Source organism: Condylura cristata, unplaced genomic scaffold (genome assembly GCF_000260355.1).
Source record: "Condylura cristata isolate star-nosed mole 26May11 unplaced genomic scaffold, ConCri1.0 scaffold00006, whole genome shotgun sequence".
NCBI lineage: Eukaryota > Metazoa > Chordata > Mammalia > Eulipotyphla > Talpidae > Condylura > Condylura cristata.
Genome location: NW_004567107.1, coordinates 41,369,905 through 41,396,320, shown reverse-complemented (window position 1 = coordinate 41,396,320; position 26,416 = coordinate 41,369,905). Strand labels below are relative to the sequence as shown.

The 26,416-nt window shown below is 41.0% G+C and overlaps 1 protein-coding gene across 1 annotated transcript in view; it reads left to right on the top strand.

The window, feature by feature from the left end:
• Positions 1–4,357, top strand: part of LOC101634294 (histone-arginine methyltransferase CARM1-like) — a gene marked incomplete at its 5' end in the record, with an annotated part of 146,709 nt that extends 142,352 nt beyond the window's left edge. The window contains one exon of the mRNA XM_004678001.1: positions 4,264–4,357. Within this exon, the coding sequence (XP_004678058.1) occupies positions 4,264–4,357 (94 nt within the window). The remainder of the gene's footprint in view (positions 1–4,263) is intronic.
• Positions 4,358–26,416: the final 22,059 nt, after the last annotated feature.

Genomic DNA, 26,416 nt, shown 5'->3' with positions numbered 1-26,416 from the left:
CAGGTGCTCATCACCTGGCTGGTGTTTACTCACTAATGTTGTACCATATTAGTTAAGGTATAATCAGAGTCTTACGTTTGCAAAACCTGAGGAACTTAGTTAACATAGAGAATATCTTCACTCTTCATTGGTGCTTAGAACTCAGCATTTACTTAGTGAGTAACTGGTGTTTAATTTACATCTGGCCAATAGCTGTGTTCATTTCCTAGGCTTCTGTAACCACCCTACCGTAGCCTGAGTGACTCCTGTCACAGTTTTGGGGCCTTGAAGGCCGAAATCCAGGCATCAGCATAGTCACCTTGCCTCTGGTAACTCCAGGACAGAAGTGCTCCTTTGTCTTTCAGCTTCCGAAATCCTTGATGGACTTGTAGCTGCATCTGTCTAGTCTCTGCCTCTGTCTCTACTTGTATTTATTTCCTATCGGGGTACCAGTTCTTGTATTTGGGGCTCACCCTATTGGATGTGACCTTATGGTACCCAGGTTTAGACTGGAGCATATATTTAACAGCACACAGTTAAATCCTCCACACCAACTAACTAAAAATGTCTAAAATACTCACTTACATTTTCTTCTACACCCCATTAATTGCCTGACCCCTCTGGGCACACTTAAACTATTTGAAAAATGTTAATCTAGCCTCCACACCTGCCGAGATTCTTACTCCTTCCTTTATCTTACAGGGAATCCTCAGTGACTTGAGCCAATTTTCCTATCTTCCTGCCACTTCTGCTTCTCCATCCCGTTCTTCCTTGGTGATCAGCACTAAGCCAATCCCACTGTTGCATCTTCTGTTTCCTAAAAAATGAAATTGTCATTAATTACCACATTCTCCAGTAAGACATACCCTACATATGTTTTTTCTAACTGTCTAATTCTTTAATATTATAAAAGAATTATTGGTAGAATGATTCTATATTTAACTTTGAAACTAAGATACATCCCCAGTATGTCATCTGTTCTCTCAGTCAGAGTTTAAGTGACTAAGTCTAAGATTTCAGTTAGTTTTTAATACACATCGCTAAATAACTGGTTCCCCAAACATTAGCAGTTATTTAAGGTCCTGTAGACACAGGCTTGGAACATCATCCCTTATTGCTTGCTTTATGATCACTGCACATTCTTTATTGGATTTGAAGTTGGCATCCTGGGTCTCTTGGCACTAGCATGATGCTATTCCTGGAATAGAAAAGTGCCTTGTTCTCTGAGAATTTTAAGTTAGGACACACTCTCCCTAGGTGAGAAGAATCACTATCAGCAGAGTGAACTTAATTACGCCCTTCCCTTATCCCCAGCTACTTCACATACACACACACCCAAATCTCGGCTTTTCACTGAGCAAACATCCATGTCATGACATGAAGCTCGTTTTTGCCTTCCAATAGGGAAAATAGGATTTTGATGAGCTGAACGAACAGCAGGTTGTGAAAAATGAGTGGAAAGTGACAGTGTGATCATATCTAGTATTCAGAGAAAGACTTGCCAACCACCCTATAGCAAGAACTTACTAACTTTTCTCCCTAAACACAACACTGTTTAGGGAGAAACACTGTTGTGAGTTTTTTCTCCCTAAACACAACACTGTTTAGGGAGAAACACTGTTATGAGTTTTTTGTTTGTTTGTTTCTGAACAATAATAATAGCACCTTTTATTCAGCATGAGAGCTTACACCCAAAATTGAATTGGTTATTCGTGTATCTCGTTTTGACTCAATTTTTATTGATTTTTTTCAGTTGTGTACATGCTGTGTGATTTGGGGAGAATTTTAAGTTAGGAAACACTCTCACCCCTCCATATGTGCGCATGCCTCACTCAGTCTTCACCGAAGCTTTCGTGCCAAAGTCTGGTCCCCTTCCATCTTTCTCCTCCCCAGTTCCCACTGGCAGAGTCTAAGAATTATTTTTGCTGCACTTGACCAATTTATTCTCTTTGGTTATTTTTATTCCACAAATGAGCAAATTCGTCTGGTAACTGTCTCTCACTTTCTGACTTATTTCATATAGCATTACCACATCAAGATCCATCAATGTTGTCCCCAAAGACACCATTTCATCATTTTTAAGAGCTGAGTTTATTCCATTGAGTATATACTCCACAGCGTCTTTATCCTGCCCTCTGTCTTTGGACAGTTAGGTTGATTCTGTGACCTGGTTGTTGTGAATCATGTTGCCATGAACATAGGGGGATTTAAACCTTTTCATATTTGAGTGGGCATATTCTTTAGGTAAATACCTAGCAGAGGTATTGCTAGCTCGTGTGATATTTTCATTTTTAAGGACTCTTCATACCATTTTACATGGAGGCTACACAATATTATATCCTTACTAACATTTGTTGCTTCCAATCCCTTGGAGATTGTCCATTCTCACTATATGAGAAGATACTTCAAGCTATCTGCATGTCTTTTTTGATATAAAGTCTGTTTAAGTCTTTTGCTCTTGTTTTTGATTGGGTCGTTTGGGTTTTGTGTTGTTGGATTGCATGTGTTCTTCATATATTTTGGAAATTAATCCCTAGTTAGAAGTGTGATGTGCAAACATCTTCACCCAGTGCATAGCCTGCCTATTTGCTCTGATGGTGTTTTCTTTCAAGGTACAAATGCTTTTTACTTGACATAGTCCCACTTGTTTATTTTTGCTCTTGTTTCCCTTGTCATTGTAGTTATATCCCTAAATACATGTCTATGTTGGCGTCCTGGAGTATATTTAAATATTTTATAGCTCCAGCTCTTCTATTCAAGTCTCTTGTCCATTTTGAATTAATTTTGGTGTATGATCATTTCTAATGCACTCAGTTTCAATGCCTCGTTCTGCTGTCTACCTTTGAATAGCACAAAGACAATAAACAATGGCATTTATATATAATGGAAGAAAAAGTTTAAAACAAAGAGCTCCGTGTCAATTAAGTGAGTTGAAATAAGATCAAAAGACATAATCTTCATTTTTTTGTAATGAGTGGCATTTTTCCCCTTCTCTGTTGGGCCCAGTAAAAGCTAGCATTTCAGTTACTTGTTTTATTCAATCTGAACTTACATTTAAGCCTGCCCAAGCCACTACTAGCAATTACAGAGTGGGATTAGGAGTAGAGAAATCTGTGTTACACCCTATTTCTGGAACTTTAAAAAAAGAAGCCTAGAAAAACAAAGTAAGTCAAATGAAAATAATCAACATGATTTTAAGCCTCAAATTCAAATGTTAAATTGTAGTAAAATAATAGTTAAATGTAGTAAAATTAATACTTTTGTACTTGTAGGTGAGGAAGTACTTTGGTATACTTTCTAGAAGACATTTTCGAAATAGGTACTGAGAAATTTAAATATAGCTGTGCCCTTTAACCCAGTAAGTCTACTGCAGAGTTTATGCTAAGGGCATAGTCACAAATAGGATATACATATGTGTTAAAAGAATGCCCTTTGCAGCTGACTTTCATAAAACTAGATTTATGTTATATTAAGTAATGTTATAAAAAATTATTTAGCAGTGGGGAATTATTAAATAATTGCTATATCCTATTGAAAACTATATTTTTAATAGTTATGATACAGTATAACACCGCTAGTGCTAACTAAAATAAGGATATATAAAAAGATTTTGTTAAAGAATTATATCTATAAATAAAGGGAAAGAACATAGAAGAAAAATGCTCTAAAATATTTGCGGAAAGAATCTTTGCTAGTGGCATTATGAATTATTTATTTTTCCTTATTTTACAACCTTTCCTTAGTGAATATGCAACATTTTTATAACCAGCAGGAATACATTTTTGAGGCAATGTTGAATACCCTCATCAGGCATTACCACCTTAATCCATTGTGCCTCCTTCCCCTTTCCCCTTTCCTATCCCCTCCCCACCCTGGTTCCTCAGTTCTGTGGCCAGCTATCAAAGGTCAGTGTTTAAAATAGTCTTTATTTCTTAATTACTTATATGCCACATGATAGTGACACATATGGTATTAATCTCCCTTATTTTGACTTCATATAACATTAGCCCTTTCAGCTCCATCCACGTTGCTACAAATGGCATGAGGTTACTATTTTTGATAAGTGTTTAATACTCCATTGTATCAATATTCCACCCCAGACATCTACTGAAAGAAGTTAGAAAAACTAATTTGAAAGGAAAAGGAAACATGTGCACCCATACCAATTGCAGTGCAGTTAACTGTAGAAAATTATGAAAACAAACCAGATGGTCCACAACATTTGAGTGGATCAAGAAGATGCGGTATATATTATATACTATTTTTTTTTTTCCTACCATACAGGCAGAGCTATGACATTCAGATTGTGGCACTGGTTAACCAGTCGGGTTTCAGATCTGGGAACATCCTCGATTTAAAGAATCCTTTTTTTAGGTAAGAGATATTCTTATTGATTTTCATGTATATAAATCTCTGCTGACCACCTGACAAGAAGGAAAGATTCAGAATATTTCCACCTTTTCTAAGATGAAAAAAAAGAGAGATGATACTTTGCTAAGGAGACTTGGATCCTGATGGAATTGGTTTCTTTGCATTCCCTTAAACAGAATTCAACATGCATAACCTGATATTGAAACAGTGGGTACTGGACAGTCCTACAAAGTGAATTTCCATTCCAACTAAGCTATAACAGTTGTGTGACCTCAGGCAAAGTCACTTTCCTTCTGGCATTTGGTTTTCTCACCTGTAAGATGTGGTGTTTGAAGATGACCTCCTGTCACCTTCTTTCACAAAGGAATGATTTTATGTATCAGTTACTGTAATACATCTAAACCATGAATCCACTAAAGTACATTTTTGAGATGTGTAGATCATGTTGACATACCTTCATCATGAGGACATACCTCTCTTGAGAAGCTATGCAGATATTTTCTGATACAAAACCCTGCCCCAATGAGATGGATACAGCATCTGTTTCTGGAAAACTGCCCATCCTTACACCTAGTCAGTATGAGGCAAATAAAAATACGTATGAAATCAACCATACAAATAAAACTTCTGGACACTGTCACTCTTGAGTTCCTTATTAAAAAAGACTTTCCTCATAAGATAATGTCTCCTCAAGGCTTTTTTTCAAAGCCTCCTATCTATTCACATTAAAAAGCTCACAGAGAAGAGCAAACACAGGCAACCAAACCAAGAATTCTTTGGCAGAATTTGGGAAAATTGTATTTGACATTAAAGAAAAGGAGGAGAAAACAGACAAAGCTGTAACTATGTATCTTTTGTGTAAGTTTTTCTGCCTGTTTAGAATCTTTGAAATACATTGCCAATTAGGGAAATAGTTCTCATTTTTAGTTCTGAGAAAAGGAAGGAATTTTCACTCCCATCCCTCCTTTACTGGATCAGGCCATGTAAAGCAAATGAGGTTCTGATCTCATTAAAAACAGGCTGACTGTTCACTCACTCTGGTTAACATGCTTAGGCCTCAGTTTTCTCATCTTCAAAATGAAATAAACAACACATACCTCACCGGGAGTAGTCAGGCATTTCTATGTCATGTCCAAGGACCTAACAGTTTACGTAACTAGTGCTCAATAAATGCTGCTTCCTTCTTCCCGCCCACTTCGTGCTGTCCCCACTTACTCTCTCAATAAGTAGATAATGATCTGTGGGTCATCCTAAACAGAATCATTTGGATTTTTAGACCAAAAATGCTTGGGGAGAGAGAACAAAGCTTTCATTTTTCATATGCAAAAACAAATTAACTAGTAACGCTTAAATCCCACTTCACTTTATGAGGACAAAATCTTCACCAGAAAACCACCCAGAGAGGTCTTTGGCCTTTGCCTTAACCAACCCCCGTTTCCCATGAAGCAAAACACAGTGACCACAGAGATAGAGGGAGAAAGGTCTGGTGCTGGTTCACATGGCCATCATGAGCCCTGTCAAAACAGCAAGGCCATTAAGTGAGGGTAGATGCTTTTAATCCCGTTTCTCAGCAGCATAACTGACTGACATATTTAACTAAGCAGATGAGAGTGGTCAAAAATGTGTCTCCCTCGGAATTCTAGATCTTAGTTATGTTTCTTGATCATCTCTTTCCTGAGGTCTACCCCACAGTTTCCTCAATGCAGATGGGAGTTAAATTACAGAATCTTTAAAGATTGCTTAGCATATAGTAGATGCTCAGTTAAGGTGTTCAATAATTCTCTTTCTTCTGATATTCACTTCCAATTTGCTATGGCATAAAATTGTAGCAAACATAAAAGGTGTGTGTGTGTGTGTGTGTGTGTGTGTTGCAGAAAACTGATAGCAGTGCATTCACTGACCATAGGAACCAAGGTATTTGCATAGTAAAATAAAATCTACAAAAGTCATGCATCGCTTAGACACTGATAACGTTCTGAAAAAAATGCATCACAGGCTTAGGAGAGTGCATCATTGTGTGAACATCATAGTGTCGTTACATGAACCCATATGCCATAGCCTACTACACACCTGTGAGAGAGGGCTTCAGGGTGAGACAACCTTTTTCAGGTAATAGAATGTTTCTCCATCTTGATTGTAGAGATAGCAGTACACACTTTATGAAAAGTTGCAAAACTGTACTCTAGACAAGATAAGTTTTACTGTATGTAAAACAATATGTTAAATATATAAAAAGTTGTCAAAATAAGAAATGAACGAAGGCATAGCGACTGTGATATGCTAGACAGGGACAAGACCAGGGCTGGTGATGCATGTTATTTACTTTGAGTGGTGTAGAATGCCTCTCCAAAGAGAGTGGAGAGAGATGTAAATGTCAGAAAGGAACTATACAGGCAGATATGTAAGCAGAATCTTCTACAAGAGAACAGCAAGGGCCAAGACCTGAGGCCAAGTGAGCCTATTGGTAGCATGAAGAGAGAGAAGTAAGTCAGTGGTTAGTCTTTGCTATAAATCTATTTTTTAAAAAAAGTTATTTCAGTAAACAAAAAAAATCTCCATCATCATCTCAGATCTGAATTTAGGCTATGTATAATCAAACTTACTAAATATAACAGGTAAATATAGATCTAAGGCTGCCGGAGAAGGACATAGAAGTGGGGAGTGAAGTGGGGGTGGGGCGGAGGAGGGAAGGAGATGTGTGAACTAAAGCCAGTTTGCCTCTAGCTCTGGATGTGGGTAGAACCTAATTATGTTGGTGTCATAGAATCATCTTCTCTGTTTTAGGTTTGCTTAGAAGATAGTGACAAGCAAGCCAAAGCAATACATAAAATGAAGGCCTGAGAAGTCTCTTGAAATTCAAGTTCATACTTCATGCTCCAAATATGCATTTTTATTTTTGCAAAGATGTTTTATTTAAATTTTTTATTTTCTAACTCTAAGATGTGCATTATGATTTTATTGACAAATCTCTCCATGCTTCTTGGACTGGCTCTTTACAGTTTTCTGCATATAGTTAAAAATAGCTAATTTTTTAAATGTTTGATTCCTCTCAGTTTCACTATTACAACTAAAGTAAGAAGCATTGCTTAAATTTTTGAAGATTTTAGAAAAGAAACTTAAGAAAACCCTACCTCATGTGTATAAGCATGTGTATGTATGATGTGACATAAGGGCATGTTAGGAGTGATCATTTATTTGCAATTTTAATGACTTTCTTTGCAAATACTTTTTAACAAATCAACTACTACTTCTTATCTCAGCAGTGTGTTACAAAGATTACCTTATTCATGTAATAGAGTAATAGAATGCCAGGAATGTTCTTCATTGGCAATATTTGATGACTCTATATATAAAGGAAGGAAAAGCGGACCCTTTGTCAGTTCTCTCAGGTTTACAATAAAAATGCCAGTGAAGCCTCTCTTTTACTTTAAGACATTTGTTATATGTCACACGTCAACTGGTGATGAAAGATGATCTTTCCAAAGAGCAGGTTTTCCCTTGGCCCAAACAAACCTCATAAAAATGGATGTCACATCAGGGAGACAATTTATTGAAGCCCAACAGTCAACCTGCTCACTTGTGGGGGAAACTGGAATAAACAGCAACTGCCTATTCTCATCATCCAGTCAGTCACCTGCGGCTTTCAGCTTTCTACCCTGGTACTTTCATTCATTCAGCCACTCAATTTGAAACTGCCTCCCCCTTCTTTGCATTCCAGCAGTCTTATTCTCAACACTGCATGCAGGGCGCCACTCCATAGCACCTCACCAGCTTGCCTGGGTAACAGCCTCCCATTCCCGCTAGAAGTGCCCTTCCCCATCTTTGCAAGCCTCCTGTCCCTCCTCTTCCTAATGCTCTCGCAGCATTTTATCACTTCGTATCCTAAATGTGCACATATATTTCTCCCCCATTGGCTATTTAGATGTGAGTTTGATTCATTTTTTAATTTCTTATGATGCATAAAAGTAAACCTGAGGCCTGGAAGATGCTCAATAAATGCACATTAATTAAATGTATCACGAAGTTAAGAGGAACTACAATTATGGACTCAAGCTTAACAGTGACCTATTTACCTTTTAGTCACATTAGATGGAGTCTGTAAATGATACCAAAACAACATGACTGCCACCACTGCCATAAGCCACACCCAGGACAGGCACACCTACTCAGCACTCTGGGGCCCTTCAGAGTGTGTCCTGTAGGACGCCTTTGTCAGACGATAGAAGTGACACGAGTTGAAACCTACTCCTTTTAATGATTCCCTAAAAATGATATTAGTTCTCAATCTGTGAACAGTCCCAAAGATCTGTGATGTTTATGAATTTATAGCTTGCTGGAGCACAAATTTGATACAGATAACTGCTGCAAGCAGGTGTGGAGGAGTGTCTCTGTCAGTTATTCAGAGGCTCCAGCTCTCGGTAATCAATAACCCTCCTGATGGAGACCTTAGCAATGGTTTTTCATCTTCATCTTAATTTTGGCAGTTAAAGTGCAATCTTAGTAACTGGGTAAATTCTCAGTAGTGTTCTTTTTATTTTTAAAAAGATTTATTTGGCCCTCCCTGGTGGTGCAGCGGGTTAAAGCACTGCACTGAGAATCTAAAGCCGCTTCCGCATGAGTTCGATCCCCGCCTGCCCCGGAGGTGACCACATGGCGTGGCAGACCTCTCCTGACCCGCCCGCTGCTCCCCTCAGCAGTGTGCTTCGTCGATCTGCCTGTTCTGTTCCCCACTCTGTCTCTGGTGAAGCCTCTCGCCGCTCCTGAACCTCTGGCCTATACCCCAGTTCTGTATGCACAAATAAATAAATCTTAAAAAAAAAAAATAATAATAATAATAATAATAATAATAAAAAGATTTATTTATGCATACAGAACTGGGGCACAAGCCAGAGGTGCAGGGGTGATGAGAGGACTCACTAGAGACAGAGTGGGGAGCAGAACAGGCAGATCAACGCAGTACACTGCTGAGGGGAGCAGCGGGCGGGTCAGGAGAGGTCTGCCACACCATGTGGATCACTTCCCGGGCTGGGGGTCAAACTTACACTGAAGTGGCTGTGGCTGGCTTGAAGTGCTGTGTCCTAACCCGTTGCACCTTTGGAGAGGTCCCCAGTGTTGCTGTTTAAATAACATAATATAAAATGGGGTAGAGTTTTCTTTAATGGAGGAATGTAACAACTTTACTACTTATTCAGTCCTGTATCTATAGAATAAGAATCAAAAGGGATTGCACAATGTTAACTTATTGTGTTTTGTGGGAAAATTACATTACCATAGTAATTGCAAATTTGAAAGGAGTCTCATGGCATGCTCCTTGTGAATACCAACAGTAGATTCTGAATTTAGGAATATCTTGGAAATGAGTCCTTCATGAAACCATCTCATCATAATTATGACAAGCCTGAGACCCTGAGGACTCATAGTATGTTGGGCAAGAATTGATGTCAGAAACCAGGACTAGTGTTAGACTTCGAGTTGTACAAATTGAGGAGTTCAGGACACAGAGCAGAAGTCACTATGGAGGTTAAAGTGTTCCTTTGACTACAAGTAACAAAAGACCATGACTGAATATATATTAAAATAATGAAATTGGTGTCAAGTAAAAGATGTCCCCAATAGAATCAATTCCTGGGTTGAAGGTTCAGTGATCCAAAGATTTCTTCTCTCCTTTTGCTCTGACATCCTTCCCCATAGACCAGTCCCCTTCAAAGGCAAGGTATCCATGGAAGTTATAGGAGTCACATCTAGGCATACCAGTGTCTGGAGTCATAAGACAAGGTTTTCACTTTGGATGTCTTAAAATAATAATAACGATTAATGTGTTTTCAGTATTATTATGTCCCACACGCTATTCTAAGTGCTTTACAAATGTTAACTACTTTAACTCCTTAAAACAGCCCTTTTAAGTATGTATTATTATTAATTATACTTAACAGATGATGAAATAAGGCCAGGAAGGTTAAGGACCTCTCCCAAGGACAGTAAGCAAGACGTGGAACCAGGTAATCAGCCCACTCTAGGAAGGATCTGTGCCCTTGGCCACAAAGGTCTCTCAAAGAAATCTTTTCAGAAGCAACCTAGAGAATTGGCATGATTCACTGACTAGAAATGAGTCACGTGCCCACTTCTGAACTGTTCACTTATGGGTGGAGCAAGATCTATGACTGAGCTGGAGATAGATTCATCTTTCCTAAAAGGTAGACCCTGGGGAAAAGTAGGGATTTTTTTCAAAAGAAGGAGTGGGCAAGACAAGGAACCAGTATCACCTGCTCTGATACTACATACACCCAGCTTCATTGCTATGAGCATTTCCTCACTTTCACAATGTGAAATAGGTCATTACCCTTAGTGACCCATGCATGTCTCCCTACCTCTCCACAGTTACTATAGGCACACCAGAGTCAGGAACAAATGTCACAAATTCGCACATTCCCTACCAGGTCTGCCATGGGACCTTGTACATAGAAAGTGTTCAAGAAACGTTTGTTCATTGTAATTGAATTTTTATTCTCAAGTCTTCTTAATTGGAGAGGTCAACAGTTGGCCATGCTCAAGGCAGGCAGATAATGCATTTTCACATTGATCTAACAATCAAATGAATTCTGAGAAACTTCTATTGCCGTGCAAAATAGCATTAAATCACACATTAACATAGGTCAATGCAAAAGTCCAGCTTATTAAATTGTTAGTGTCTTGCACTCAGTACCCTTGGAGGTAACATTAATGTCACATTCTTACTATGACTTGACATTTTCACTATATTTAAGTAAATACACCAGAGAGCCATAAGTCAGCAGGCTACATTGACTTCACTACCCAGTGCAAAAAGAAGAGACTGCCTGGGTGATGTCAGTCTGCCCTTTCGTCAGACTATCATCCCAACCCACAGTGGATAGGCAGAGTCCCACAAAATTGTAACCTCCCAGTACCCACATTGGAAATGAGTGAGAAGGCCTCACACATTTGCCCACTGAACTCAGTCCCCAAGTGGGGACAGGCAGGCAATGCAGTTAGATATGCATGTTAGGCATTGCAGAATCTGGAGATGGGAATTGTAGAGTAAGGGAATTGACAAGTGGCTATTAAATCACAGATCTGAATGAGATCCCTTGGAGCATAGTGAAGCAGAGAGGAGAGGGGAAGAGACAGGAAGGAAGAAACCAAGAGCAGAGAAGTCTGTCATTTCCAAACTGGAGAGAACAGAAAATGGTCTGCAAGAAAGATGAGTAGTTTGCTCTGTGAAGTAAGAGGAATGTGGTAGGACAGACTAAAGACAAAATTGCTTCAAGGAGGAGGGGTGAATGACTTGTGTTAAATGGAGTCAAATGTGATTACAAACAGGTACTTGGCCATTGGAATAAGTAACATGGAAGTGATAAGAGCAATGAGGAGTGAAGGGATAATGATAAAATGGAGAAAATGTATCTAGGTTACTCCACGAAGTTTTGATGTGAAGAATGGCAGAAAAATGAAGTGGGAATTGGGTCTCTGGATTTGACTCACTGTCTGACAAAAGGTATAACTCCTGACTCCCTCCAGCTTTGCTTGACTTGGGCCCCGAACTGGTGTAGATCACAAGTGTCTGGACTCCTTTCCCAAATCTTCATCCCAGCCTGGGAAGTTGCAGCTCTCCACCAGAACATGCCAAGAACAAGCATCTGCTGCCAGGATCTCCATTCACAGTAAGAGTAAACCACATACCCAGGACATATCTGGACAAAAAAATAAAGAAAAATTCAGTATTCCCAAGATAAGAAAAAGGCTCTTTAAATTTAGTGTTTAAATTGTCAATATATTCCCATGGTTCAAGATTCAAAAAGGCCAAAAGGATACACAATGAAGAAGTTTCCATCTGACCCGTCTCCACCCCCTCCCCACTTCACATCTCAAAGTAAACTCACATTATGTATTCCTTGTCTAGTCTTCTAAATGCATGTTTAAGTACATATCCCTTCTTCCCTCTCTCCACCCATTGGCAGAAGTGCTATTATGCCAAAAGCAGTTGTTTACTAGGTGATAGGCATGACTAATGACATTTAAATTGAGTTCTAACTGTCTCAGAGTGTCCATGGAAGGTTGTGGACCTGTGAGGAGACAGAAGGTTCCTGGAGATCAGGAACAGCAAGTGAGGCGAGGCTTCCTTACACAGGTTCCCAGGGACCACAGGAACCCTGTCATCACAGATGTGTTTATGCCGTCACCCCACCCACCACCCTCCAACACTTCGGGGGAAGGCTCAACCCTCCTGCCAGCACACCCACAGGGATCCTCGGCTGGCTCTCGCTGAAGTCAGCGGCTGCCAGGATCACCACCTGTCCACTGTCAAATCTGGCCTAGTATTGCACATGCCTCTCTCTCGGTGGGACATCCTCACCATGCTCCCATCGGGGTTTATTGTGGTCCCAGGTCTCTGTGCTCTGGTTTGAAGTCCCACTACCAGCTGCATGACTGAGCCTCTCTCCTCATAGGGACCATGTGCCTCCTGAATGTGAACAATTCTAATGTAAAAATCAAATAGGATCCAGTTTTTAAAAATTACCATCTGATGGCATGCCAAGTGAGTAAATGAAGCTCATTTTCAAGTGATCCCCAGCTGTCATAACAGCACTGAGCCCGAATGGTTCCGCCATCACACAGGCAAGGAGGACAGTTTTATTGCATATTTGACCTGCTAACAGGAATTGTGATTGGAAATCAACTTGAGATACTTAGAACAGCTACTTATAGTCACATTAATTAACATCTGTACATTGCTTTACTATGTATACAGTGCTTTTCTGAACACTGTCATAATATGCTAGGGAGTGATGGGAGCTCTTAAGAGAGAACAAAACTGAATGACTTTGCTGCTAATGCTTAGAAACAGGAAGAAAACAGACAGGTTCTTACAAAAGGGAACATCCAAAGCAGACCACAGAGTTAAACACAAAAATGTAAGCATACCAATGCCAAACTCAGAGAGGCTGAGATGAAAGCAGTGCCAATTTAAGGGAGATGTGGCCCTCCCTGGTGGCCCCAGGAGTTAAGTCTCAGCACTATGAAGCTATTGGCAGCCACGACAGCACAAGTTCGATCCCCAGCCAGGGAGGTAACCCACATGATGTGGCAGACCTCTCCTGACCCACCCACTGTTCCCTTCCACAGGGTATTTCAGTCAGTCTGCCCACTCTGCTCTAGTGAATCCTCTCACCCTCTGCATCTCTGGCTTGTACCCCAGTTCTTGTGTGCATAAATAACAAATGTTTAAATATAGATGTAGATGTGTATCTTTGATATAGATATGAGAGGCACCATGGCGCAGGTCAGCCAAGCTGAGGTCGGTAACCAAGTGTCGAAGATGGAGACTGTTGGACAACTGCCAGGTCAGGGTGCCGTGTGCTCCTTTATTATCCAGGTAACAGATAGCTTTGTATTAAAATATACAGCTGCAGATAAACCTGAAGAAAACAAGCCATCATTTTTAGCTTCTGTCCAGCCTTTTTATGGCCACATTTTTGGAGACAGTTGTCCAACAGCTGTCCCACTGATATCTCCTACCCACCCCCCTCAGCCCCCAAAGGCTGCTTCTTTCCCTGAAACAGCTAACTGGCTTGCTATTCAGCCTGCCCCATTTTCCATTGGTTTGGAAATAAACTTTTCTCTAGCTGATGATAACTCAGTAATTGAGCATAATTATTTTTTCTGGGAGAGTTGGTAGCTACCTTTTATATCCAATGCCAAATTGCACAATATATCAACATTAATTGTGAAAGAACTCCCCGTTAATATCTTGGCAATGCATGCCCAGCAAAACCATGATTCTCTACAGTGAGTAATTTTTATTTGCCAACTTTGAAAAGATATTTTCTTCATGGTGCTCTCCCCCAAAAGTGTGCCCCAAATGGCTCACACACACCTTACTGTGTCCACTCATCTTCACTTCATTTGCATATCAGGTTACTTTGCATACAGTCAGTACTTGATGCAGGTTCACTGAATGAAAGTTCTCTTTGTTGGAATGTGGTGAGGCTGCCAGTTTGTGCTGACTCTGTAGGGTGTTCCACACAGACGCCTCCTGTGTGATGTGCTCCCCTGATGAGAACTAATTCTCTCCCTTGGGAGTAAAGGTGTGAAAATGTGAAAGGATTAATTGTATGACTAAAAGGTGGTAAGTTGCACTGAGGCTTATGCTTAGGAATTATAATTTATTCCTGGGCTGCAGGACATTCCTACATCTAATCCTTCTCACCAGAAGCAAACACTCAGAATTTGTTCTTCTCTGACATTTCTCAAGACTCCCTCCTTCCAGAATTCCTATCCACTTTCTTGCACTTATTACCCATAGGCTACAAGTAAAAATTGTTCGAAGTTCTTGGAGCAAACCAAACTGAGACCATCCTGGCCAGCACACAAGGTGGAGGTGAGCTGTCCAGAATGAAAACCAGCATGGAAAAAGAATGGAAAAGTTGACAGTTTAGTACTGGCCTTGCCGTTCCAATCAGCATTTCTGAAACACACTGAAGGGGCTTTTTCTGAAAAGTTTTATCCTGGCCTGTTGATGACTGGAACAGCGATGGAATGCAGGAGACAGGAGAGGGAAATAAGAACAGAGGTTATATTAGTGGGAGGAAAAATTTTAGGTGGAAATAGTAACCATTCATTAACTTCTTTTTCCTGAGTGACAATTAAAGAGTATCTGTATCTGCCTATCTCTCCACCCATCCCATCCCTACCTTTTTTCAAAAGGATTTATGGTAGTTTCCAAGGAGAAACTATGTATAAACTCCAATTGGCATAATCGGGAAGAGAAAAAAAGGAACACAAGGATGGCAACAAAATAGAGCCCAAGGTGTGGCTGACCACATACCCTGTGGAGGCTGGGCCAGTGGGGCTCTGAGGAACTGCCAGGGGCAGCGAAAGACAGTGACACACACAGCTACAGAGAGCATCTTGCTAAACCCATGCTCGGCCTGTGACCCTTGTCTCCCTCTACAGATCTCTCTCTGGCTGCGTCTTGCGTGGACTTGGCACACCCGTGGTATTGGGATGGCCTCCGTGTGTACTGGGTGGCAGGGGAAGGCAGACTAAAAGCCTGAGTTTGTGTTGTTTGTGTTAAAACCCAAATGCAAATGCAGCTTCATTTGTACAAGGCAACTTAACAGGAAGAACCCACCCAACAATAGAAAATACTTTGTCAGAAGTCGTAAAGCAACAGTTTTTTCAGAGCTCAAAAATCAGCAAATTTTAAAGTTGGTTTTTTTAATTAAATAAGATTTAAAAGTGTGCTGACAGGGTCTGTGAGAGCCTTTCCTTATCTAACATCTCCCTCTGCTGACACTGCCAGCTTCTCACTTTTCTGTGACAGCCCAGCAGGGAAGGCCTTTGAAAGTGCCATGGCTATGAAATGCCTTTGAGTCCTCGCTCACAGATTGGAGGAGCATCGGGGGAAGATCATAGGTTCTGTTTGGGACTCTGAGAATTGGAGCCATCCAAGTTCAGTGGGCAGGAGTGTCTGTCTGCATGTCTGGAGCTCAGAAGAGAGGCCACCACCAAAGAGAATTGGCAGAGTGGTCGGCAGGAGTGGATGAAAGAGAAGAGGAGAGAGGGAGGAGAGTGCTCTCACCTCGAGGGCCTCTCAACATAAAGGCAGAGACTTGGTAACAAAAAGCATACATTCTGGCATTCATTCCTCTGAGGACCTTTTACAGCACTCCTGGGAGCCATCCAGCGTTTGTTGTTATAATCCCAATGTTGGGAAAGTCACTCCATTGTTGAGAATTATTTGGCAGACTTAATATTAGAAAAGCTTATGATCTAGAATCTGCTTGCCCACAATGTATACCTTTTTTTTTTTTTAATCATGCCACCATTTTGTGTGACACGGGCTCAGTCACTTCACTCATGTACTCAACAAATACTTCCCCAGGAGAATCCCAGAAGAAAAATTTTAGTATATGCCTAACTTATTTCAATATCTATTTCTTCCCCTCTCCCACTCACTACAGTCCCTTGAGATCAAAGACTGTATCTTAGCCCCCTCCCTGATTTCCTGACTACCAACATTTCAGAGAGGCTTTCTATATATTGTGTACTTTGTGGGTGTGATCCCTTTAGATATTGCAGCCAATGATGGCACTAAGGCACTACTATTATCCACATTTACAGATGAGGAGACTGAGGCTCAGAGCAGGAATGTTGTAGCTTCTGGCTCAGAACCCACATTTCTCTGATAGCAGAACTTGGGCACTTTAATCTATGTGCTGAACCTGTTTTGTCCCTACACAGCTTGTAGTACAGAAAATGCCCACAGTGACATACACTGGACTGAAATATAGTGACACCTACTTGAAAATAGATAAAGTGGAGTGATACAGATAAAGCTTCCAGGCTGATATGGCTGACTTCTTCCCCAGCATAGCTTTGCATCAGGCAGCTCCACTTCCCAGGCCTGTCCTGTCAGCATGGCAATCCCACGGGGAGCCCGCTGGTCCCACCCACCACACAGCCTCTCACCAGGCCTCTCCCTGCGTGGCCAGGTGGGACTCCCGCTGTCCACTGCTTTCAGCTCCGTTATTCTGGATTCCTTGAGAGGAAAACTGTGGTCTCCTGGCCATTTTTCAGATGTAATTGGCTTCCTGCTTACCTTATCTAAGTTACTTAACTCTGTTAGTCTCCAGTTTCTTTAAAAAGAGAATGAGCTCATGATAATGTTTGTGAGTTTAACTGGGAGTGTAAATTAAGTGCTTAGTACAGTGTCTGCCCCATCTCATTCCTACTCAGAAATGCAGCTGGTCCTTGAACAACACAGGTTTGAGTTGGGTTCACTTATATGTGGATTTTTTTTTTTTTTTAACCAGCCATTTCACAATTATAAATGAAACCAGCAACTGATGAACGTTGATTGGTTGATGCCTGGCTCTAGGTTGACTCCTGGCCCCAGGCACTAGGGCACCACCTATAAGTAATATGCAGATTTTCTACTGAGGATAAGGTTTGGGCACTGTGACAACTGTAGTAGCTATAGGCAGTCTATGATGGGAATTGAAAACTGATTACGGTTTTTACTTGGAGAAGACTAATTAGAGAAAATTGAGGCATCAAAGAAAGAAGTCATGAGTTTTAAGAGAACAGATTAAATGCAGCGTCATGGAAACCATGGAACGTGTAACTTTCAGTTCATATTTCCTAGTGATGTTTAAGAGTGTCTTGCAGTTGGCAGTTACAGGAGACTCTCTGTACAGAAGTAGGGATCAAGACAGAAGGCAGAGAAAGAGCAAGGTCTAAAGGAAATAATGGCAGTTTTTAATGGTTATTTGTCAAGTTAGCGGAAAGAAAAATTAGAGGGCAAGGCAAGGGTGATGGGTTTATGTCAAGTGGACAGTTGATAAGTGTAATATGGTCAGTGGCTGAAGGAACAGAGTGAAGATACTTAGGATTTGAGGAAATGATATTGGTGATTTTGACATTGTTGGGCCTATCACATTTAAATGCCTTTTTGGTAATTGTGATGGGAGAAAATCCAAAAATCTCTTAATAAAAGTTCTTTCCTCTGGCACACCTCTGGCTCTCCAAACTGCCGAACATCTGATTATCTCCATCCTGAGATCTCAAATAAGGTGTCAGTCAGTGAAGACCCAAAAAGACGAGTTTGGTGTTGGAAACGGCCCATCAAGAACTGGGAGATGCAGATGAGACTGAAAATTGAAGTCCGTTCAGGAGTATCTTGAAATTCTTACATTCAAATTGAGTGAGGCCAACTGAAAACCCGCTTCTCTGCACCTGCAGCCGCTGTCTGCCACAGAGCCCTCTCCACGAGCACTTTTGGCTAGGTAGGCAGAAGTAGCCGGAGCAATGCAGGGCAATGGTAAGTGCCAGCCCAACCAGTGACCACAGATCAGGGCTTTCTACATGTCCTTGGGCCTGGCGTCCCCCAGGGATCTGGCCAAAAGGCAGGTTCTGCTCAAATCCATGGGGCCTGGAAGGTGCTATTTTTAACAACTTCCTAAGTGGTGCTGGTGTTTACCCTGCTGGCACCTTCCTCTGGGTAGCAAGGTCGAGGCTTTTCTGACACTGGTCTGTCCACACCCACCATCATGATCTTTCGTAAACACTTGAGACTGTGTTGGTATCAGTTCAACTCCTGGACTGGTCTCCTCCCCTTTCAACCCCCCTTCAAAGTCCCTCCCCCCCACCCCACCCCCAGGAAAATACAGTAAATAGAAGAGCTGTTTATAATGCTAAGTTCACAGCTTAAAGGTATTTTATTTTTCTTTGTTTGCTTTGGGGGGAGTAGGGGAGATGTTTTTCTTCATTTCTGGATCCTGGATTCTTTGATATTTTTTCACCTTAATGGTTTGGCACAAACCCACTTTTGTTGACTTGGTATTTCCTCTGTGGATAAACTTTCTGGCTTTAGAAAAAGCCTCCTTTTCGGAGGCACTTACAACCTGCAGGATTTCCATTTAGCTTAATTGGCATATTTATGTATTGAAATGGGTGCCCAGAGGGCTTGGGCCACAGCATCTTTTGTATAAATCGAAAAAAATGAAATGAGCTGTTCTCACAGTTGTGTGCCCTTCAGTCATGGAGCGCAGTAAAAGGCTCATCATTTACAGGCTGCGAAAGCTAAGGAAGATCAATAGGCATAATGCAACCCGGAGTCATTTAGAAAAGCAAAACTCAGGATTTTCAAAGGCCAATTATTTCAGAAGCTTGGCCATTACTAATTCCCTGTTAAATCCCTCCCAGGCCTTCCTTCCCTGTGTTAAGGAATGGCCTTCTCAACTTCTGATGAATCGTTCTCCTAAGGTTAAGCCAGAGAGCGGTGTCCTGAGGGTCAGTCAATTTGTAAATTCTGAGGCCATGACAGTCCCTGGCCAGCCCCCTCCGGTCAAGACCCAGCTGTGGACTGTCACTGTTCAGATCACTTCTGAAGTGGGCTTTGGAGGCAAGTGTGGGAATTGATTCTTATTGGTTTAATATAGCTATGGTTAATGGCTTATAGATTTTTATATAGTCTGGCTCTGCTAGGCATGTCTATTAAGTCACTATTAAGGTTGACAGAGGAGTGAGAAGGTCAAAGGTGCTAGGACAAATGCTTGGCTATCCTCCAAGCCAGGCTGAGAAATGTCTCTTTAACAAGAGTTCTTATCATGTCCTGAAGATTGAGCAAGAAAGAGGGATGGTGGTTGTTGGCAGAACCTGGCCTCTGAGCTCAAGAATGCATTTCCCAAGAGGGGGAGAGTAGTGCAAATACCTTGCTGGGATGAGTTGAGGAACACAGATACAGTTGAGCCAGCTTCCCTGGGAGTTTTTAGCTTTTACCAAGATGGGCTCAGTGTGTGAAAAGGTGCTCCCATATAGGGTCTCCCTGGAACTGCAAGTGTGACCTTATTTGGAAAAGGATCTTGCAAATTTAATTGCCTCTAGACCTGACCTTCCTGGATTATCCAAGTGGCCTCTAAATCATAACAAGTTGTTCTTATAACAAGAGCAGAGAACACAAAGAAGAAAGGCTGTGTGAAAGAACAGATTGGAGTGAAGCATCTGCAAGGCCAGAATTGCCAAACATCACCCCAAATTCCAAGAAGAACCTAGACCAGAATTTCCCTGACAGCATCCAGATGGAACCCATCCTGCTGATAGGTTGATTTTGCACGTGTGGCCTCTAGAAAGGTGAGAGGACACATGCCTACTGCTTTAGGTCTGCGTTTGTTGAGATTAGTAGCCCATGGCTACTAATACAGTAACTGGCTCCCCAGGTGCTGGTTCCCACCTCTCAGAGCAACACCAGAGCAACTCGCGAACCAAGAGGAAAGGTGTGTGCTTGCTTAAAAAAAAATAAAATATAGAAACTATTGATACACAAGCTTGTGAGCTGTCCCTGAGGACTGAAGGTTGTCTTGTTTGTGGCAGCACACAGGGTGACGACGGCCAGAAGGGGAGCCAGAGGCAATAGTGAAAAGAGAAGTTGCAGGAGTCTGTTAAACTCTGCACTTGCCTCTCCCTCCATAACTTGGAGAAATCAGTGACTTGACTCTTTATTGCAACAATCTCTGCAGTTGCCAGATATTCTGTGTAACATGGATGTTGGCGGGGGGTAGGGGGACCTTGAGGCATAGGGCATTGATGGAAAGGAGGTACAGGACAGTCGTCTGAGGGTTCACTCTCTCTTCGACTGCAACTTTATTGCTTATACCCTAGAGAAGACTCCTTTCTCCACAGGGCTGCTCCTCAAGTTTGTGGTAAGTCACAAAGGTCCACATGGTTCTTTGGTGCCCAAGACTCTGCCACAGGGCTCCCTTCTCTCAAACTCAGCAGAACTCATCCAGATGTTCCCTTCAGATTCCACCCAAAACAGGACTGCTGGAACAGATGCTTAAAATATCCATGAAAATGCCTGTGAAAAAGGAAGTTACGTATATGAAACTAGAAGTCCAAAAAGAATCAGGTAAAAATTCTAATATTTTAAATAGAAAATATCCTATGAAGTGAATAATGGGGAAGAGATAGCTGATGAATGAATCTGTGATCTGGAAGATCGGTTGGTAACAAATAGACAATGAGCTGATAGCTTTCATGGATAAAAAAAACAAAAAGCAAAAACCTATGTAAATTGAAAATAAAACCCCTTAGCCCTCCAATTTTTAAATTTTCAAAGGATATGACCAAAGATAACCAATGAAAATCGAAAAAGCCAAGAAACATGAAAAAGTCAAGCCTGCTAGTAGTAAATAAAACAAAGCAATAAAAATACTGCCTTAAACTCAATTTGGAAAAGATGTACACCTTTGCAGTTCACCATTTCACTCGTCTCAACTTGCTGTGCTTGGAAGTACTGTGTTTCTCACAGGGGAGGGCTGTGGTACCCTGTCGCACCCTGCGTTAAGCAAGTCTGTTGGCGCCGTTTTTCAACTGGACTCACTTGATTAGCATTTTTTAGCAATAAGGACTTCTTTAATTTTGTGTGCTATTTTTTAGACATCATCACGCCACTGCATGCGGAATAGACTCAGTACAGTGTAAATATACCTCTTCTATGTGCTGGGAAACAAAATACCCACATGGGCCACCTTAGTGCAATATTTACTTGGTTGTCAGGGTCTGAACCCAAGTCCACGTTATCTTAAGTGCCGTCTTTGATGGAGGTTTGGATAGAAACCTTTGGGAATTTTGAGTTTTATCAGTGATACAGATTTTAATGCTATACCTGAAATTAGGACTTGATAGAAAACTGAGAAGACAGAGTACGAATACACTGGGCTCCTAGACCTGAAGCCAGCTGTTACCAAGAGGGGCAGTGACTCAGGCACTCATAAAATGCTGCCTTACGACATTGGCAGGGCAGCAATTTTTAAACACAGATCAAGATTTGTGCTATCTATTGACTCTCCAACCTCTGCTCTGTCAGGGGAGATTTTCTTCACCTCTTCTTCTTGCTCTCATTGGCAAAGTCTCTCCATCGACCCATTCTGGGACTAACAGTCACCTTTATGCAGACTTTGGTAAAGCTACAAGAAGGGCAGTTGTGTTCTGGCACCATCTTGAAGGATGAAGTAGCACCTTGAGGATGCAAGCCTTGCCCCGAGGTGATGAAGCATCATAAATGATCCTACCTTCTGGGCAGCACCAGATTGCACTGCTGTTTCTGGATCTTTCTTTAATAGCAAAAAAACCCATAAGCCTTTTCTGTTTAAGTCACTCAGATCAGGTCTCTGATTACCAGCTGTCAAATGTAATTTAAAGCTAAAAGCTTTCAATAAAGGCTTTGAACGTCGTTAGCTCTATTCACTAGCCGACTTACCATAAATTTCTTGGTTGCAGCAGTTCGGTGAATCTGATACCCATTTCCTCAAATACTATAAAACTTGCATTAACTATTTTCTAGTTAAGTTTTTCAGATCCAGTTGTTCTGTAACAAGTCTGGTCAATGATGCATGGCGAGGTCCTGTCCCAGTAATACACGAAAGTGAGCAGATGTGGGATTTAAGTTAAAATGGAAAGAACATCTGTAAAATATATTTTACCTGGTTTTCTAATTGTAACTCAACCTCCCCCTTATGACTCTTACTGGTCTCCAAACTTATGCAAAGGAAGGAACTGATACAAATAAGGGCAGACCAGTATCAGTGAGCAAAGGGTCTGGATCACCTGCACAGAAAGTGTAAGGCAGAGTCCCCAGGCGTGTGCCAGATGTGCTGCTTGAGCAGCACCAGGAAGACTCTTGCTTCCCCTCAGACAACACAGGCGACAGAGACGCTTGGGCTTCCTTCCATGAGTGTTTGTTACCTTACGTAGGTCCTTGTTGGAGAGGGGGCTGGAGAGAAAGAATTCAGATTGTTCATGACACTCAGAGATGATAAGTTTATTACTAAAACCACTCCACCTATCTGAGGAATTTGAGAAGGATTGTACTTCCACTCAAAAAGCTACAGCTCTGAAATTGATTGTCACTAGCCTCATAGGTTCCCTCTTTACAGAGTCAATGGCTCCTTCACCAAATCACTTCCCTGTGTAGATGCTCCCCATTCGACTTTCCTGTCACTAGGAATGTTTGTGGACTTAGATTCATTAATATAATTTACATTTTGTGCTTCTTTACCAAGTGGCCTAGAGTTCCTTTTTTTTTTTTTCCTCTAAGATTCCCATCGTGTCTGTTGGAATGGTTTTCCAGAAAATAAGATGCTTTAACTCCATATTCCTTTTACCTTTCAAGATCTCAGTGGGGATGGTCACATTGATTGTTGTAGTATAGCACTGGAATAGGTTGACTCAGAATAGCAAGGCACTTTCTTTTGTGAATTTTACCCCATTTTTCCTGTTATTGTTATGGGGAGATTAGCATGAGACTGGAGGCATGGGGATGAAAGAGTTCACCAGAGACAGTGGAGAACAGAAAAGGGGCATTTATTGAAATGCACTGCTAAGGGGAACAGTGGCTAAGACAGGAGAGGTCTGCATGAAGAAGGGTTTGGGGTTCCCTTTAATAACTTGTTTTCATGGTTGGGGAGTCAGCTTGGGCTAGTCAGTGCTGATTGATTGGTCTTGGCATTGACCTTTGACACAAAATGTGTCCTGGCCCTCTTTTGTCCTCATGGTTAAAGTGATTAGTCTTATGACCAAAAGGTTTTCATAGCAACCTTATCAATTCCATTACTTAAGCTTCTCACTTTCCACAGGAGCCTAGATTTCAACCTTATGAAATGATGCCCAGAAGGTCAAATATTGTCATTGAAGGTAGCATTAACTACGTTAAATAATATTTGGCACTTATAAAATTGTGTTGACCAGGTCATAACTTTTTAGATATAAATATCAGTGGGAGAATTATTAGCCTTCGCACTGACACCAACATTCATGTTAATAGTTGAAACCTACTACTACTACTATAGTGACATTAGCAGAGAAACTATGAGTACACGGTGTGCCCAGAGAAATGAAACCAAACATTACAAGGTGTTGAGTGGTGGCTGGGAGGAGAGAGGAAGTGGCTAGTTTTGCAAAGAGTCAGGTATAGGGGTGATACAGGGTAAGGGAGCCTTCTGGTGTTTTATGTCACTTCATTGAAATTCACATGACAGGTAAAATAAGTTTGAATAATCCATAGAGGTCATTTGTAAATAATAGCTAAGATATTGAAGTAGTTAATCTCTTTTCTCTTTTCCACCCCAGTAAACATCTAGAAAAATGTTTTACTGAAAAAAATCCAAGAGCAGTTAACTCTTTTATAATTTAAAACTTCTGAGTCTAAACAAAAGTAACAAGGATTACATTAGCAAGTCAAGTTTTATAAAATAGATTTGGATGAAAATGTTTCCTAGGAGCAAACAATTAGTGGAAAGAGGGAGAAGAGAATGAGGAGTAGCCAGAATTCTTTTAAGGAGGAACATGATGGAGAATTTGCTCTAACAGAGCCAAGATTAATTATAGTACTATCGACATTAAAACAGTGAGGTATCTGTGCAAGAACAGACAAGTAGACAATGGTACAAAGTTAAAAACCCAGACATAGATCCATGCATAAATCATCACTCAATTTTTAACTAAAGAACCATTGCAAATTCGCAGGGGAAAAATGTCTTTTTTAAAATAAATGGTGTTGTAGCAATTGAATATCAAATGGAAGAAGAGAGAGAGTGCTAAGGAAGGGGGAAGAGCAGAGAGAGTGAGGAAGGGTCTTGATTCCTGCCTCCAAGGATACACAGTAATGAGCTCTAGAGGGTTAAAGATAGAATGTGACATGTAAAGCCATAAATGATCAGAAAATAATCAAGTAGAATATGTTTATAATCTAAGAGGAAGAACATGTTAAACAGAACAGAGAGGACTGTGGGTAGGTTGGTGGTAGGAGAATATGGTGACCATGCCTGGGGGGAGGGGGAGCCCTGTACTGTCAAAATTAACAAGATATAAGAAAATGGTACTTCACTAAAGCATACATTTATGATTTTTTCATTATAAAATTAAAATCATATATTTTTCGTGTTCTTTTTCACATTGAAAAGATTCTTTCTCTCTTTTTAAGCATTATAAATACGACTTTAGAGCCTGAAAGAAAATTGGAATAAATGACAATTCTCTAAATTGAGTACGATTTATGAACCACGTTATCTACATCATTCCAGGCCCATTTTAAAATACTGAACTGTCAACCATCCCGCCTTGCATATGGTGAGACTTCACTTCATGTACCACGTGTCTAGTAGTTGGGTCTTCTCCCTCAAATCCGAGGAAGTATTGCTATAATCTTCTATACTTGAACACCTCTGGTGCTAGGAAGTCACTGCTGTCATGACATCTCCTCCTTTGAACATCTGTGACTGTTTGCTCTGTTTGTTGAACCTAATTCCAGTTCTTCTTCTGTCACGTCCTGGTCTTAGATCAACAACTGTACCATGTACACACTGTACAGACTCATCCTGGCAGCCTCAAGGCTCCCAGGTTTCTCAGCCCTCCCGCCCCCAGGAGCCCTGTTCCTCCCCGTGTTTAAACAGCCCCCGCTCTTCTGTGTGCTTCACATAGACATCCCAGGCCCCCAGCATCTACGTTACTCTGCTTATATTATTCCACTTTGTCTGTCTCCACTTTAGAACTGTGATATGCCAAATTGATTACAACCTTACAGGTGATATGCCTTACCTGGAGCAGAGTAAATATTGCTCTCACTCTAAATAGTATACAGTTTCACTTAATCTAACCTGAAAATGCCCATATCAACCTGGCCATCATTAACCCATTTGATGACAAGTTTATGCGACAGTGTGAATCCTGAAATTGGTCATAGGACAGCAGCTCTCATATCTTAATTGGATATGAGAATGGCCAGTCATTTTTTAAATGTTCTGGATTCATCTACCTCTGGATTAGCCCACAGTCTCCACTAGCTTGAAAATATACCACTTGTGAGGTCCTCAACATCTTGGGGGCAGGGTTAAGGTGATGGCACGGTTTTGGCCTGCTGGTCCAGTCTCTCAAACTCCAGGAAAAAGAAAAGAAAAAATGTGGCCATCTCTCCTTGATCACTGCTCGCTGGCCCCACCTACTGGCGTTGGTGATTTTTACAGTTTCTCTGGGCAGTTTGGTTCCTGGATCCAAGGCTCAGCTACCCAGTCTTAAGTTTGCAGAATTTATTTTCTCCCTCAGAAAACTTATATAATGCACATTTCCCACTTATTGACATCTGTTACTCATATTACCGATGAAGTCACAAAAGCTTTGTCTGCATCCATTCCATCTCTCTGGAAACCACACCTTGATTTGCCTAGGCTAGGAAACACAAAAGTAAAATAAACATCCTTACCCATTTTGCACATGATGAGAATGACAACTTAATAAGAAATTAATTTTTATTACTATTAATAATAAAAGTGAAAACTTCATTTGTACTATTAAATATATCCTTATCACATAATTCACTCATGACACAAAACTAGTATTTTCCAGAGTAATAATGGGAAATACAGGTTGTCAGTTTTCCTAATTCAAAATAAGGACATTTGTTTTTATTAAATATTGTCTAGCCTATAAAAATGCATGGGACTATGGTGATGGCACATGGGTGAACTGGTGGTGGGAAGTCCATGGAGATTAC